At 37.5% G+C, this 18,396-nt stretch overlaps 1 protein-coding gene across 1 annotated transcript in view; it reads left to right on the top strand.

Moving 5' to 3' along the window:
- Window positions 1–1,977: 1,977 nt before the first annotated feature.
- The window catches only part of LOC150103628 (hemocyte protein-glutamine gamma-glutamyltransferase-like), a 41,857-nt gene continuing 25,438 nt past the window's right edge, over window positions 1,978–18,396 (top strand). The window contains exons 1-3 of the mRNA XM_090397692.1: window positions 1,978–2,098; window positions 13,361–13,582; window positions 17,683–17,886. Coding sequence (XP_090253818.1) covers window positions 13,420–13,582; window positions 17,683–17,886 — 367 coding nt within the window. The 5' untranslated portion in view covers window positions 1,978–2,098; window positions 13,361–13,419. The remainder of the gene's footprint in view (window positions 2,099–13,360; window positions 13,583–17,682; window positions 17,887–18,396) is intronic.

The following is an 18,396-nucleotide window of genomic DNA, read 5'->3' as shown; positions in this document are numbered from 1 at the left end:
TTCATATAAATAAACATAACTGCAAAGAAAATGTGTTTAATTTAAAAGACTAAAATAAATGTCTTAACTGGGTTATAATTTTGTTGCAACATTTATTTTCAAATATAAAAGATTACACCCTCTGTCCAAAAAGAAACCGAACTTTTCGAAAATAGAAGAAATTAGTGCCGCAACCTGTTATATCTTTTTGTTGTCGAAAGCCTCAACCTTCATTAGTGTTGTGTCAACTGTTTATGACATTTCTTTCATTAGAAGCCGAGTTCTAGTGCCAAGAGTGACGAACGGTCGGAAAATGCGTTTCAAACAGACAGCTGCGATTGACTTTTGTGTTAAACTTGGTAAACGTTTTACCGAAACGCATCAAATGCTTCAAAAAGCATACAATGATGAATGCTTATCCCGTACTCAAGGTTACGAATGGTTTAAGAGATTTCAAAGTGGTCGTGAGACGCTTGAGGACGACGAAAAGCCGGGCCATCAAAAATCTGGACCGAGAGAACTTAACATCCAAAAAGTGCGTGATGTCACCAAAGAAACCCCGAAATCGTCCATGAGTTTGATTGAAGATGAATTGGGGATTCCTAAATCACTCGTGCACAACATTTTGACCGAGAATTTGGACTTTGGTAAATTGAATTCGCGATTTTTTTCCCATAAGTTGACCAACGACCAGAAAATGTATCGAATTGAACACTGAAAACGATCTCATTAAAACAACTCGTAAGGATCAAACTTTCTTGAAACGTTCGTTACTGGTGACGAAACGTAGTGTTTTGAGTATGAGCCCGAAACAAAGCGCCAGAGTGCTGAGTGGAGACCACCAGAAGAGGGGCATCCGAAAAAAAGTCGCTTGGAGAAGTCAAAAGCAAAGGCAATGCTGATTTATTTCTACGATTCCAATGGCATTATCCACAAAGAATTCGTTTCGGCTGGCAAAATGGTTAATGATGAGTTTTATCTCGAAGTTTTGAATCGATTGATAGCGAGAATTCGACGTGTACGGCATGAATATCGTGACGACCGACCCTTCGTCAAAACACACTGTCACTCTTGGCTCTATAACTCGGCTTGAAATGAAACAAATCTCACAAACAGTTGACACAACACTAATGAAGGTTGCCGCTTTCGACAACAAAAAAGATACAACAGGTGACGCCACTAGTTTCTTCTATTTAAGAAAAGTTCGGTTTGTGTTTGGTAGAGGGTGTATTTCTAAGAGCTTGTGTATTATGTTGTCTTCGAATTTAAATGCATTTGAAGCGTTCAGAAGGGCGTGTATTAGCATCAAATTTCAAAGTTAATTAGTTGGAATTCATATGAACATTCATGAACACTACGAATTTATATGCATTATCGAATTAATGTGTGTAGTTGAAATAAGGTCTATTTCTTTACGGGTATTGGATGTGAATTGGAATAATTTATGCACGATGTCTGTTGCTTTGAGGAGAAATATTACATTTTAGCACGTAGGGAGATCGTGTTTTCCATTGGTTAAAAACACCGTCGAGATTATTTACTTATTTTTATTGCATTTATTTGTTTTTATTTTTATTTTTATTTATTTATTTATTTTCTTTTGAGGTAAACCTGAGTGCGTTTTTAATTATTATTTGTTAATAATTCAGAAATAATAAAAAAAAATATGAAAATATAAATGTAAATAAATATATATTCAAATAAATATAAAATATATGTATACATCTAAATAAATATCAAATATGAAATATATAAATAAATAAATGAAAAATATCATACTTTCAAATCTGTTTGCTGTTAATAAACAAAAGAAATCCAATTAAAGCAATCCTGAGGTGAGGTTTTTTTTTTTTTTTTTTTTTTTTTCGAAAGGCAAACATGAATCGGAAATTGCTCCACTTGAAACGCATGCGCAGTGAGCACTCGGTGCCACCTTTTCCTATCTTGGGGGGGAGACTGATTTGTGTTGTTCACGTGGACCGCAATGTAAGCGGTTTAACGAGGTTAAGAGGTGAGGTCATACTCTACTTAAAAAGGAGCGCGATGAGATTTCTCGGCCAGTGAGACTGGAAGTGTCGCTCCGAGCACGTGCTTTTTTTTTTCCTTCTCCACAGGCCAAGTAAGTACTTTTTTTTTTTTTACTGAGGTGAGTTTAAGATAATTTGAGAGTTGACTGCCGAAATTGAAATGAGGGAGGAAGGATCTTGGGAGAAGATTTTCTAGTAGGAAGACCTTGGGACCCACCCCTTAAAGAACCACCCTATCGACAGACAACACAACAACAATCATTCGCTTGCTAACCAGTGGCTTCTGATAAATGTGCTACTGTACTTAGAGTTTGCTAAACAATCCAATCGAAAAACCGAACATGATCACGTGGGTAACACGTGATCACACCCGATTTCATCTATGAACACGGGCAATTTTAAAACTATCATTCAAGGAAAAATTGCATTCCCCAGTCTCCACTTATCCTCTCGTTCATATCAGTTTATGTGAAGTCAGCCCTCAGGTTTAGTAATCACGCGCATTTATTAGGGCACAATCCGAAATAGTACAATCATCGTACAGTCCCAAACCCAGAGACCAAACACGGACCTCTCCAGTGGTCTCACGCTAGGCATTGATATTCATCTCCCACTAGCATTTGCTCCTTGATGATCTGCTCCGCTGCTTATTTCGACAGATCCAATTCCTCTTAACGGATATGTCGAAATTTCGAGCTTCACTTTTCTCCTTATTAAGACATCTTTCATCTCTTCTCTTCCCTTATCTGTTCCACGAAGCCTTTAGTGAACTCACGACTGCTATCACTCTTTTCTCATTAATGGGTGCATTTCGGTTACAAATAACATCGTGGGTGGGCGTTGAATGACTCTCTTTTCTATATGTTTTCTTTACCACTCCGACTGTCTTAGTTTAGAATATTCCTAGGCCATGTTTAACACTTTGGCTACTCACGGTGTTATTGGAGAACCCCAACTACACTAAAAATTCGTTACAAGCAAATATTTTCACTTTTCAGGTCCATTTGGTCAACCAGATGGAGCTGGCATATGGCCAGCCACACGTGAGCCTAGTCGGCTGATAGGATAGGTTCTCCTGCTGTTTGAATCCTACTGTGACAAGGATATCTATGAAAATCTTTAGGTGATAGGCGATTTTCATGGCACACTACACTGAAAATCCGAAGTGGCTTATCGAACTCATGTAGATTAGGATTTTTCTGGATCGCTTCCTCTTTAGCACATCAGTTTTAATGTTGAGTGGTGCATTAATTAATGTACAATTAGTTTACAGCCTTTCGAGGATGCGAATAAAAAAATAAATTCTAGGCTGGAAAGTTAAATGGATATGAAAAAAAAGTTCTGTGATGGGCAGCTATCAATGGAAACTGAACTGACAGCAATGTTGAATATTCCATATGGAAGTTTAGTCACAAGAAAAGTATATTTAATATATTGCCAGATGTTTCAATTTGAAAATAACAAACTATTATTAGTGGCTTGACAGGAAACAGTTTTTAACAAGGTAGAATACAAACAATTGCTCATTCAAAATTAGAACGAGCCACGTGATGTTACATCGATAATCACGATATCATTTCACTGGAGAAATGTAAACATAAGAGTGAAGAAATAAATTACATGTATCAATTTATAATGTCATACTACTTGATTTTTAAAATCATATTAAAGATATCATTAGAGAGACGTAGTATCTAGAAGGTATTAATTTAAAAAAAAATTAATGTGTTATTTGGATCAAACTTTCCCATAATTTTGATAAGGATAGGCAGTCATTCCTATTCAGTTAGGGCATTGAAGTAAGGCCTTAGCACTCTCTTTGAATAGGCGTTCGAATTTATTCCAACATCTGTGTAGAAGGCGAGTTTTAGACCAGAGAATGTTGGTGGTTTGTCTCTATTACGTGTTGCGCCAATCCAGACTTATCGGATTTGTTGTGAAGCATATAAGATTGATGTTCTTGTATTCTTTTTTCCTTTTGAGCGTCCGATTTGTCCAAAGTAAGAAAGATGGCAGTCACATGGAACTTAGTATACACCAGGAAGAGACATAGTAGAGCGTTTATCTTTAGACGATTGGAAATATGTGGATATTTTATTGATAGGAGTATAAGTAGCTATTAGATCATATTTCTTCAGAATTATTGAAATTGGTTCTGAAATTCGAGATATATGGGATTGGAACTCGACGTATAGATTCTTTGTTGTTTTGGTTTGGCTTGTAGGGTTCGAACAGGAGTTGTGTGGTCCATTTGGAGAAACCATTTAACTTCATGTAATGTTTGATAATAGAAAGTTCTTTCTGTAAGAAAGGAGAAATTGACGGGGAAAGTTCTTTCCCCATCAGTTACTGAAAGAACTTTCTACTAACGGGTTGATCACTCTTAATTTCATGTCACAAGTTCCCAAAAGTAGAATTCAGTTTAGTTTGGTGATTGTGTCGTAACATACAGCCTTGCATCTTCGTATCTACAGGCTCTTACATGTTTTCAAAACCCACGATCTTAGACAGTTTCTCTCAATACGACTTTTAGTTCTTCACAGAAAATAAATTCTCACTTGGAAGATGATGGTTACCAATGGAAATGACCCAGAAGGCTGTTGTAGTACCACAGGAATTAGAAGTCTCAACAACTCCATCCAGTCGGCGTTCTTTTTAACACTACTCCCATTTTAAGTCGAAATCACAAATCCCAGGAATGTTTTAAGTTATGGGGGAAGTTGGATACAGATTTGAGTGGTTGTAGTGCTTACTGTAGGCGGGAAAAATGTCAGGTGTTTGGTCTCTTTCTTTTTTTCTCTCTCTCTCTCTTCAAATTTAGAAGTCACTCATTTAGGAATTTTCGTGCATCGTAACAGTGATGAATAGACAGACAAAAAAAATAAAGTTATTTTTGATACCTTAAGTTGTTGTTTAGTTTGGTTCGATACTTTCTGAACAGACTTTCCCTTGTAATGACTTTCCCATTTTTACTCAGCATTGCACCAAGGGCGGGTATACACAGACTCCCCGACTCTGTCACGTGTTTAACATTGCTGCCAACAGAAAAAGTGACCTTGTCCCGAAAGGAGGAAGGAAAACTTACGGCACACATCGCATAATCCAGGCACCAGTAAATGAAGGTCAAATCTGAGAGGCCCCTCGCGTTACATGAACTTCACCGGTTCCACTTCGACCCACTTGCGAAAACGAAAATTCATTCATCGCTTAAACAAATATGGCAGAAGGTTAAGATAACTTTAGTTTTCGGTTACAATAAGTTAAAGTTGGGATTGCACTCGCTCCATTTTGAGCTGTCAGATTCAAATGAGCGAACACTGATATTCTGTCCAGACGTGTGTGTGTGTGAGCATGCACACGTGCGAGGTTCGTTCGAGGAAGCGACGCAGCGGTGTATTTTTGTGTGACAACCGAAAATAAATAAAACTGACAAATGAAAAGCGGAAGTCCACCGAGGATCTTCCTATTACATAAAACATTTCACGGACATAGAGGGGTATTTCGTTTACGGAATGCGGCAGCAACGCCACCTACTTTGAAGAATTTAACCTTGACTAAAGTGCTACCCTTTTATTTTGTTTTTGTTAGAAGCCAACCTAGAACGAAATACTATACCGTTGGGACAGTACAATAGTCGGAAGTACAGCTGTCTGAGGGAAAACCAGGGGTTTGCTAATGAGAGCTTTTTTTTTTAATTAAAAGAGTGCTAATTCATAAGGACAGGGGCAGATTTAATGTTGTTGTGGCCCTAAGCTATAACTTTTAAAACACTCTTGTACTACATAAATTTTAGATTATTTATACCGAGGCTGAGGCCCTTGTAATGTGAGGCCCTAAGTTGTAGCTAGGTTATGCGTAAATCCAGCCCTTCATAAGGATGTTATTAATTTATACAATCACAGCCGATAGGTGAAAAATATGCATTAGCATTGCGGGAACCAAGATTAAGATCTTTGAAAGATTGATATCTTAATCTTGATTTGCTACAGAGTGAGTGTGGCTTAATTAATACTTTAATAGTCGATTTAATATTTACAAACCTTCAGGGGCAATTAGTTTAGTAAATAATCAGCCATCTCAATGCCAAAGGGACAGGTTTTTTCTACTCATCGAAACAGCTTGGAATAGAAGGTACAAGTGGTGAATTCTCCCTCCATTCTGCACAGTATTTGAACCCAGGTCTTTTTGATCAAAGGGCAAATGTCGGACCGTCCTTAAGACTGCACTACGAAGCCATCCTTTTAGACGTAGAAGCGTAAAAAGATCGTCATCGTTTTGAATGCTGGTTTGTTATTTCTATAGAACACAAATTATTTCAATCCAGCCTAACAGTGCTCTCAGATGTTAGATGGTTTCGAGTGTGAAGTATGGCGTATCTGCGAAGATTTTCAGAAACACTGAGATCATGCATATACTCATTTTCTTATCTACGATTTCGTGAATCTCTGTATGACCACCTCGAAACCATTGCTTTGTCCACACCACTCCTCAGACCACCGCATTGCGAATTTTTGTAATATGATAGAGTCTTCTAAAAGAGTCAGGTTTAAAATTGTGATTTTACACTTATGTGGTCAAATGACAAAGTGATGATAATTGGGACTATTTTGAAGGCAGTGAGTGTGATCAGAGATGGCTTTTTCATTTCCCAATGTGCTTATTAGGATAGCCTCGTTCATTTGTAGTGGAACCAGTCACAAAACGGCGAGACAGATAAAAAGGCCTTGGCAACCAGACGGGAGAAGTGGAATTCCTGATGCACTTTCGCACGCACGCACACACACACACACACACACACACACACACACACACACACACACACACACACACACACACACACACACACACACACACACACACACACACACACCGCAAGCACTGTATGTTTTCATATTTCCGTCTTCAGACCAAAGTTCAAGTGAACGTTCTGTGGTGTATCACACTTCGGATGGACACTTGGGACAAACACTTTGCCCGCGTCTTAACCACGAATACTTGACTCTGTCGCTGAGTTACTGACAACCTCCACGACGCAGGATCAAAAAGAAACAGCTGTTAATAACCATAATGTCCATCGTTCAGACATTTCCGGTTACTTCAATTCGTAATTTTCTCCCTTGTATAAAAAACGAATGGCTTCTATTGCACTGCAATCAGCTCGCCAAATATTTTATGGGATGTAAGTCCTGCGGTGAAAGCATAATTTTTTAAAAAATAGACTAATTGAACTAAATGCTATCGTGGCAGAGTCAGAGCTCTTTAATGCGATGTTAAGGATATGATCTTAGAAGTGTACGGGGGGGGGGAATACTCGTACAGTAAAATGGCACATTGTAGAACACTTCACCACATCAACCATAAAAGTTGATTTGCGCAAAATATGGACAATTGTTGAAGATGTACACTTACAGAGGCTCCTGGTGGAAATAACAAGTATTAATTTATTTTATTGTTTCTTTCAGATATCTGTTTTTGTCAGCTTCTTTTTGTGTGAGAATAGTTATGAATGTACAGTGATCACGGTATTTCCGAAACATGCAGAATAATAGCTTTCTTACTGCATTAATAAAACTACACGCTTTCAGGAATGAAGGCTAGTTCATTTTATCCATATGAGTTTCCCCCGTACTTCCACTCACTCTTAGGACTGGTTGAGCCCTCCTAATGAGGGATTAAGTATGTATTTTATGAATGTAGATCCGAGAGACGAAAAACCCGAGTTTCTGGGTGAAAAAAACCCCTACCTCAGTATGAGACCGGTTAACTCACCTTTAGTCAAAAGATACAAGATAAAAGTTCCTTCGTCTATATTCAAGGAGGCTCTATAAGGACTTATACTTATGTAATATTCGTCCGAGGTTTAGTGGGAGATATTTTTCCGTTTCCTTAAGACTAACCTCACTGATTATGCTGTTAGAAAAGTATCGAAATTAGGCCATAGGTTGACGCTGATCACGTCTATCAGATACCCTTATATAATCTTGATTTAATACTGTATTGGAATACCTCGCACGTGCTCATGCCAGGAAAATGTCTGACACAATGTCTTTCATCGTATGAAGGACTTTTTGTCCTATTTACGATCGGCAACTTTGTTATTTTGAGATTCCATTTAAATCAAATTCTTCCCACATTACTGATCTTTCATTTGGGATATCATTTGCCTTTTTCGGCAAATGTGTTTTAGGGGATTTGATATGTGAATTTGAGTATTAAGAGTGTGTTTGATATGAATTCACGTTCGTTCATAACTCCAGTATTGAAGTTATGAACGAACGTCGGTCAAAGAATGTCGACAAAAATTTTGTCACTAAAAACTGCACTAAAATTTTTTCGTCCATCCATCTCTCTGTCGCCTTCAGTCATGGTATAGTGAAGTAGGCATAGCTGGAATTACAGAGAACGTTTTTGGTAAAACAAATGATTCATTTAAAAGACTGAACTAATTTTATTTTAGATTTTTTTTTCTTTTTCTACAAAACCTTGGAAGTCTCTGTAACACTTTCATCATGCCTTAGTGCATTGAGTATCCTACATTTGGGTTATGATTTGGTTCATGATTTTCTAACTGGGCTAACCAGCCCGTTCACCGTAGGTACATTACTTATTTTACAAACAAAAAATGAGTCTTTCATGTATCATGTTTTCTACGCAGTAACCATGATCTAGAGACATGATCACAGTCGGTGGCATTAAGAAGACCCGGTTTGCCTTACAACACCATCATTAATCACTCATTCAAACTACAAGGATCTCATGCATAAATCAACTGCATGAAAACCAATACGTAGATAGAAGAAATGTCAAACACACTTCTTTATGAAGCCCATATCAAATTCTATACAACAAATACGCATAGCGCAAAGGAAGCAGGGAAGTGTGTTGCCTTAGCAACCATTCTTCCTGTGAATTAATCCTACTTTGCACAACGTTTATACGCGCTTTAAAACCTGTTTCACAGTGCTATTACGTTTGTTTGAAGATCAATTAAAAAAAAAAGAGATCTTGTTTGGGCTTGTCTCGTTTTCAAAAAAAAATTGTTAAACAACGAAAGAGATTTATAAAACTCATTGAAATAAATCAAAATAGATTCTTCTTGACTACACAACTGCGTATTTGTAATGGTAGATTAACAGGCCATTAAATAATGCCAGAAATAATCAGAACACGATGAAGGAAAACCAAAGAGACAATCGAAAAGGTTTGTCGTGCGAGATACTGCGTGTAAAAAACCAGTTTCACTGGTTTTTTAAGTTTACATTTTGTGTTGGTAGCATAGAGGCTTTTTTTTTTTTTTTTTTTTTTTTCCTGTTCTGACCATGCCAAATTGTTTCACAGTTTCCAAATAAGGATATTACATGACTTTGGGAGATTTTTTTTAAGTGAGATAAATTACTGGTTACAACATATAATCGGAATAGTCATTAAATTCTCATTTTATCCATTTCTCATTCTTTGTGCCTCCTATTCAGGCAGTAAATGACTATTTCTTCCTGTTGACCATCCCTCAAGACCCTCCCCTCAACAACCACAACATAAACACCTACAAGGTCATCTCGTTAATATGAAAAATGATAGAATGTTAAAGTCGTTTTTCTCCCCAATTTTCTCCATTTTACAATCTTCGCTATTTCCACTAAAATGACTAACGACGACAGAGCCCCCTGGTGTCCACCACTCAGGACTCTTCGGGAGACACTCATTACGTAACATGCAGATATTACTATCTCGAAGGGCTTGGTCCACCCACAAAGCTCATTTCCGTCAGCCAACGTCTTCCTTCCTGGTTCCAGCCATGGTAGAGGAAAACTGCGCTTCTCAATTAGAGGTCCTTCTGCGTCTCAAGGAAATTGCCGTGATTAATAACATAGGAATTAATAACACCAGTCACAATGCTGACCCGCAGATTCGTGGCTGGTGTCCGATTTTGTTCTTCCTGGGACTGTCCAAAGGTGTCTGCAAATATTCACGACATTCCCAGGAGGGTTCTGCAGGTTAATATTCTGATCTTGTCTAGGTAGGTCAGAGTTGAAGGAGAACATCTCTAGAGTAACTGGTTAATAGTTCTAGAAATATAAAATAGCGGAGGTTGTACAAGGGTTTAGAGATCATGTGACCATTCATTTTTTGTTGATATGCTAACCTGCAGATAAAGAGTCTGTGCTTTGAAGGAAGGTCTATTAAAATTTAGTGATATTTTATTTTTTTTTTTGGGGGGGGGGGATCTTAGCTATTGTAACCAAAAGTTGTATGGAATGTGCGTACACATTAAGGGACCGACTTCTCAAAGCATTGTCCCTGAATTGTTTTAGAAGTGACTATATGCATGAATTTGGGTGTTACTACTCTCTTCTCTTCTGCAACTGGTTTTCCAATTGGATCAGAATCCATCCAATATGTACATAACCTTAACGAAATGTAGAGCTTATTTGCATATTCAAGAGAGCTTCCAATTGGAAAACCCTGGGTTCGAATACCGAAAGAACTAAGGTTATTCGCATCCTACCCTTTTCACGCGAATCAACTTTTTGAAAAAAAAAAAAAAGTTATCCAAGTCTGCTTCTGGATGGTATTTGCATTCATTGCAGGTATTCACGAGAGATCCTGATCCAGTTAAAAAAAAGAGCAGTACTATAGTAATTTTGATTCTCATGAAGCTAAAAATCGAATGCAGTTTTCTTATTCTGATAGTGTTAAAAATTGCTTAGAAAACAAGGATATCCATTCCAGTACACGTGATGCTTCTTTACCACACTGTAAGACTTTAGATTCTTTTCCTTTTAATGTTTTTCTGGGCTTTTATATCGGGTTTCAAGGGAATTAATTACTCGAAAACCTTCACGAGAATTTGTTTAAAAACATGGAACACTGCTCAGCTATATCACCCACCCCCTCTTGAAAGGGAAATTCCAGCTTCCGTCCCCTACTGTTGTGACCCCCCGCTGTCGCGTTGCCGCGTGTTTGATTTTCTTATAAGGGAAACTTGAGCTATCAGCGTCATCGTATCATGCTCTTAAGGGAAAGATTAGATCTTATTTGTCCCACATCCGTTTTATCACGTGTCCTGCTGTATTGGGAATTATACTTGGCTGAAGGAAAAGTAGGTTTGCATAAATTGTCGCTATTACTAGTCATCAAGCTACTGTTACTATGTTGAACGAATAAAGACCATATTTCAGTCTTGATTTCAGCTGGTTGACGTCAATAGCTTTTTGAGATAATTGGCTATTTCTGTCCACTCTTAATTTTGTTTTGGATTTGCTAAAGGACTTTTTGTAATAATTCAATTTCCTATCGAATCACCATAAATCCCTCATTACTATTAAAAAAAAACCAGGTTCTGTATTTCATTACAACACCAACAAAAATAATAAAATAATTTATAAATAAAAAAAAGCTATCAAATGTTTAAACCCTTTCGCGACTTACGGGCCATCCTGTTTGAGTGAATTACAAGAGGTCCTTCCTTTAGGGTCTCATACGGACCCCTCTACCTTCGTATGAGACCGGATAACTCGCCATTCGAATCCTTGTCTTTTCAACCAAGGGGTTCGTCTAAACCAGGAATCGGGCAAACGTTTTAGACCATCGACCCCTTCATGGAATCCCTCATCTGCCCCCATCATGTTAATAAATGAATAAATGTTATCACTAATAAATTTCCCAATTTAAAAATAATAATCCTTCACCCTTTTCATTGGTAATTGATGGTAAATATCCAAATTTTAAATCCCCTTGCGAATACTGTCGGCACCTCTTCTTGCTATCAGGAGCCACCATCATGGGCGCTATAACTTTGAAAAAATTACGCAGTGAATTCAAAGTTATCAGATCAGTGAACACCACTCTGATAGCTATGGGCGATGATGCCACTAGCCCTGGTTGTCTCCGTTCTGGATGTCTTCATCGGGGAGGGCGTGTCCTTCTCCCTCGTTGGCTCAACCGATTAGCCAGTTGGCGTTGCATGTTTACTAGGTGTTACTCTCAAAATCGGTTTTAGGTGTTTACTGACCCCTATTTTGACCCCTAGACATTATCGACCCCTTGGATAGCCACATCGACCACTTTGCCGACCCCCTGATCTAAACCAACTGCGCTATGAGGCTCTCATAAGGGAATCAAAGATGACAATCTGCCGGATGTCTTTTTTAGGAAAATTGCGTATATAAGCTAAGATGGGCGAGTTAATTCACTATTACGCTGATACAAATTTCATTTTTTAAACAAAAAAGAGATAAAAGTTAAAAAACGACTTACAGCTAGGAGTAGCAAAGTGCACAAGAGGAGTAGAACAAGTACGTCACATGTATGCGTTGATTGGTTAGAAGCGTGTTGCCAGAAGAAAAATAATCCCATTCCCTTCCTTCTGAAACAACCAGTTGACTCAGTTCTCAATAAAGAGCCTAGAAAATATTTGCCTCGTTTCCTTGACGATTTGAACCCGGGTCTTTCGAACAAAATCACGTGTTACTTTTCTGAGGGCTACTTACACAACCGGTAACACACCACTAGCACGTGACGCACCGGCAGTAGAATTATATAACTGAAATCGGATTGAAAGCTAATACACTTCAAACGAGAAACTCGAATTCATCTTATTAGTACTGCAGTTTCTTTAGAATATATGGATCTCGGTTTCAAATGGATCAAAATTATAACCCTCTATCAGGATTGAGATTATAATTGTCATAAACTCGATCAGTTTTGCATCTTTAAAAATTGGGATTAGGAGAGCCATTGTGTATTATGTTGACAAGAAGTTTCATTTATTTATTTATTTCGTATTTAATGTGATGCACTCAAATGAAAGTTGGCTTGTGGAATCTTCACTATTCGTACTTTCAGCTGTTTGTGTAATTAGAGCAATCAGCTTCAATACAAGTTCGCTTGCGTATCCCACGATACAAAATGCGCTTTCTACGATGCTTATATCGTGAAGACTCAAACTTTTTTTCTCTTATTCCACGTACCAGAGGTTTCGGAACCCACTGCAAATTAATGCTCTATGGGTTTGCATGCACTATAGCATAATAAAAATAGCATGAAAACCAAAATAAAATTTCTTATAAAATCTAGTGTTTGCCCAATTCAAAAGAAAAAAAAATGCTCTACGAGAGCTCATTAGGACTCCATAAACAGCTTCCAACTCACAGTCAGAGAAGATTTTCTCTCTCTCTTTCTCGCTCTGACATCCGCACCCCCTCCTTCACAGGCAGTTGCGTAATTTATCAACGAGTCATCGGGGATATTCCTCATCAAAGAACGTTCTCTTTTTTTCGCAATTGTCCAACAGGCGGCGCCACTTATACGTACTTACTCGCTTACTTTTTCTTTTTTTTTTTTACTTTCTGCAGTTCTCTCGCTCCTTAAAAGTCGTCGCCATCTTTTAGTACCCCGCACTCCAATCTACGGGATGAGCGCTCACGGTGTTTACGTGGGCCACGACGGGGGTCGCTACGCCCGACACATGTCCGTCGGCGATGAAGCCCATCGAAGGCGGATGAACGCCAACATGAGGAACGAATGGGAACGTCGGCGTCGTGTGGGCGGCGATTTACGGCGTGGACACCAACCAGGTCAGTATTATGTCAGTTTGTATTCATTTTTTTTTTCTTTCCCAGAGGGATTTTCCCCCTCGGGAGTAACACGTGCTCTTTTGTTGGAGACCTGTCTCGCATGACCCCGATAGCTGCGAATGTTGTTCCCGTTGAGGAGATTTGCGTAAGAAGAATGGAACTTCCATCAAACAAAAAAAGATCGACGTGTAGATTGGCGCAGATGGTTCAATACAACTGTATGGAGGATTTCTACGCACATTTCCCATACATCATTTAAAATAGGACTTGTTTTTAGAAGTCTATAAATAGATTTGCATCCATCCTCAATGTGTTGGCGAACGTTTTGGGACTTTGTTATCCTAGCGCGCCACCAACTCGCTCTTTCTCATTTCTGTTGGTGTGAAGTTATAATTTATGTTTCAACACGTGCTTCAGTTGTTGTGGCTTATTTTTTATCAATTCAATTCATTACTTTAGCTAAACATATAGAGGACGCTCCTATCTACGAGAAAGTATCCACTGTTGGATAGATTTGTATTTAAACAAATGCCCATTCAACAGACAAATCGGTCTTGCCTTACTTAATCCTCTCCACTCCACCAGGGAGCAAAGGTCTTCCACCACCATTTCCCACGGGACTCGGTTTTTTGCTTCTGCTTTTATTTGGTTCCAGTTTTTATTAATGTTTGTTATTTCTTTCAGCATTGTTCTTTTCCATGTTTCTCTTGGCCTTCCTCGTCGTCTTTTACCTTGGGGGTTCCAATCTAGAGCCTGTTTTGCTATTATTTTATCTTCTTAGCTCAACACGTGCCCCAACCATCTCCATTTCCTTTCACGTATTTGTTGCAACGTGCGTTTCTGGTTTGTTCTCTGCCATAGTTCTTCGTTTGATATTTGTTTGGGCCAATATATTCCCAGAATCATTCTTCAACGCTTGATAACGAAGAGGTGGACATTGTTAACTATCTTTTTGTTTAGCATCCACGTTTCTGATCCATGTATTGCCTTTACATTTGAGTTAAATATTCTCATTTTAGTCTTTATAGACAAATTCTTGTTTTCCCAAATATTTCTAAATTGGTTGAAAGTTGAATAAGCCAGCTGTTTCCTTCTATTTATATCTTCAGTAGTTCCTTTTTTTATTGATACTATTGAACCAGGTATATCAACTGTTCTACTTCTTTAAGCGGTGTTTCTTTTATTGTTATTGGTTTATTTTGTTTTGCATTTATTTTCATCAACATTGTTTTATTTTTATTTATCCTAAGACCACATTTTTTGGCTGTTTCTACAAGTGTTGTTGTTTTTTGTTCTATATGTGGGTGCTTCTGTGAAAGTAAGGCGATATCATCTACAAAATCGAGATCGTGGAGTTGGTTTTGAAGTAACAAATCAGTATTTACTACGTAATAATTTTTTAAACTTTATGCTTTTCTAATTTTTGAAGTATAATTTAGTAATTTTTATCACCATAGAAATTGATATTTTTACGTAAAATATTCTCTATATAACCGCTTCATTATTATATATTTAAAAATTTTATTTCCGTGAGAGGGGAATGTTCTAATATTATGTAAAATATTCGTAATATTAGAACACACTTGTCCAAGTCAAACGCGTATTCTCGAGGTATCGCTCTGCACCCTCTCTTGTACAATGAAGGGAAAAACGGATGAACATCGCTCTCCAATCATCATCGAAAAGCTTATTTTCAATACTTTTTTTTTTTTTTCGCTGTCTACTAGAATACTCCCGAAACAACCCAAATACTCCTCCTCGGGTTACACGATCAGAAGTGAAAGTTGGCTCTACTTCGAACCGTAAACATCGATGTGTTTTGCCTTGAAATTAGAACTGCCAAATGATGATTCTCCCCTAAATTCATCGGGGATGAGTTTATAAATGATTTTTAAAAACATTTCTGGCCCCAAGATCTTAATATTATTTTATATTTACAAGACAGCTTCGGTTATTTCAGCAGGAATTCAAAAACAATCCATCCGATATGATTTAAAAAAAATAATTTATGCGAGTCTGTTTTTGTTTAGGTAAGAAACAAGGCGTATAATTCGTCCCTCATTTTAAACTTACCTTCGGTTCAATGCTTTGTCAAGACCAAATCATTCGGCTTCGTATATTTTGCAGAGTTTGGTGATTTCGATCAACTGCTCGTTCGCAGATAAAAGCCCCCCACCTTCGTGTGACACGAGCTACCTCATCTTCACTCTAACAGTCCCAATAAAAGTTCTTTGTGTCATAGATGGGATTAGAACTCGGATTTTTCCCAACTCAAAGGTATTATCGTTATCGAAAATATACTCGTGTAATTTTTATATTTCCTTTATTCGTACGATTTGAAATATTTCGATATTTTTTGCTTGAATATAGTAAGAAACAGAGAAAGAAGAAGACGCATACTTCGATAATCCTTTACGCATTTTGAAAAATTATGGAGACAAAAAAGAATATAGATTACATTAAAACCATAGCCATCCCATACATTAAAGGGTCATCACAAAAATTAACAGAATCCTACACCATTATAATCTCAATGCCACTTTTAAACCACCTACAAAATTATATAAACATATTCAACTCCTCTAAGGATCCTCTCCTCCCACTGGCACATCTTGGAGTTTATTCCATCTACTGCACCTGTAACTCACCTTATATTGGTGAAACTGGACGTACAATCCCTATAAGGAAAAAAGAACACAAAAGACACATTAAATATAACAATTTTGGTGAAGCAGGCCTCTCAGATCACGCTCTCAAGACCCTACACCAAATTGATTGGAAAAGTACCCGCTCTTTACATCATACAAAAACCTGGTATGAAAGAAAATTTAAAGAAGCCTGTGAAATTCTGATTAACCACCCTAATCTCAACAATAATGGTGGCATAAAAATTTCAAGAATTTGGATGGCACATATTTAGTCTGCTTAATATCTAGCATACTTTAGGACTTGAAGCAATTTTCAGCTTTTATTTGGAAAATATTCCATACCAATTGGTTGACATTTATATGTATAATCACATAGTTTTTTTTTTAATATATATATATAAACATGTTGCTCTCCAGCCCAATTTAGTTTTGTAACCTAATAGATAATAATAATAATAATTAGGACTTTGATGTAGTAAAGTTTTTTTTTTCACCAGATGTCAGGCCAATAATTGTAGTAACAGTTGGTCAATAACTTTAGCAAACCATGTAGATTGTAGTGCAGCCTGTTTTTTCTCTGTATCTATTGTGTATGCTCCAGAAGATGACCTTGATATGAAGGTCGAAACGTCGAGTGTTGATTTCGGTTTATATTGAACTAAAGTTTTATTCTAACACGGTAGTTGTCTCCATAATTTTTCAAAATGTAAAGAAAGCATAATCTTTATACTTTTTACATAACGATAGCATAAATTTTCAATCTGAATTACTTCCCAAACTTATGAGGAAATTTTTCAAGCAATTCAAAGATTTTCATTTATTTCAGTTAAAATAAAATCGAAAATTATTTCGTTGAAAATGGCGAATACATTTCAGATGATTGCCCGACTGAGCATTTACATCGTTTAAAAAATATATAAACGATGGATTTGTGTTTGCGAGCACAAATTTGCAACTGGTGGTGGTCTTCACTTGCAAACTTATTCTGTTCGGAATTATTTTAAAAGAGTAGATACAAAATCTTTATTTTATTAAGTTTTTGGATTCCTGATAATTGTCCAGAAAAACGAAACGTTTGATTATCTGCTTAATTTAAATTCCTACGGACAATATACAAACTTATCTTACTGCAAATAAGGCCCTGATCAGGCCACATCTGGACTATTGTACCCAAATGTTGTCTCCGGAGGGTGCAGAGGACGATTGACAAAAATAATTTCAAGACTGTGGAAGGTTTAGCTATGAGGACCAATTGAAGTAACAGTCCGCAGAGGTATGGCTGATAGAAGGTAAAAGGGGGATGGGATTGAGACGTTTAAGCTCTCGAGGGGTATTTCCATCTAGAAAACAATTAAGATTCACGGAAGAGTGGACTAAAAATCATTCAAACCACACCCTCCCTTACTTTCTTTTTCTATATTTACTAATTATTCATTTCTGTTTCCTTTGCAGTCGGAGATCGGGGCATCCAGGTGCAAACGGTGGAGTTTTACCCCCGAGAAAATGCCAAAGAACATCACACAGACGTGTACGACCTCGTGGACGGACCCGATCCAGCCCTTATCTTGCGAAGGGGTCAGCCGTTTTACGTGGCCATCCGATTCAAAAGAAACTACAATCCAGAGAAGGATAAAGTGAAACTACAGTTCACGTTTGGTGAGTGTTTTCATCAAATAAAAATGTTGAAATATTTTGGGATGGTCGTCGAAATAACCAATTCACAATTCCTTGTTACGTATCATGTTAGTGTGGTTTTCCTTTTGGCACAGAAATGTAGACGTTTCTGCCCTTCTGATTCTGCAGCACGCTACCTAATGTGTGTCCGTGGAAGAACTTAAGGCTCTGGACGCCTACAACCAGAGACAATCGGATTCCATTCTTGTTATCATCATTTTTTTTTTTTTTTATTGTTAGTGCAATCGTGTAGGAGTACAGTACATGAGTAAATCATGAGCGGGACAAGGGTTAGATAACCTGGAAACACCGCTTTAAAGATTAAACCCGACTTTTTTTAAAGAAGCCACTTCGAGCCTCCAGTAAGCAGGGTTGGGGGTATCGTACATGATAAGAATCATATATCGTCTAAAGGTACTTTGGTTTTATTATGCCATAACGCAGGGATATCGACCATAGAACTCACGCTAGAAGTGCATAAAAACATTACTA

The sequence above is a fragment of the Typopeltis vanoorti genome, chromosome 9 (genome assembly GCF_054136105.1).
Source record: "Typopeltis vanoorti isolate ZY-2024b chromosome 9, IOZ_Tvanoo_1.0, whole genome shotgun sequence".
Lineage (NCBI taxonomy): Eukaryota > Metazoa > Arthropoda > Arachnida > Uropygi > Thelyphonidae > Typopeltis > Typopeltis vanoorti.
The sequence above is the reverse complement of the archived record's forward strand: the minus strand, read 5'-3'. Positions and strand labels throughout refer to the sequence as shown.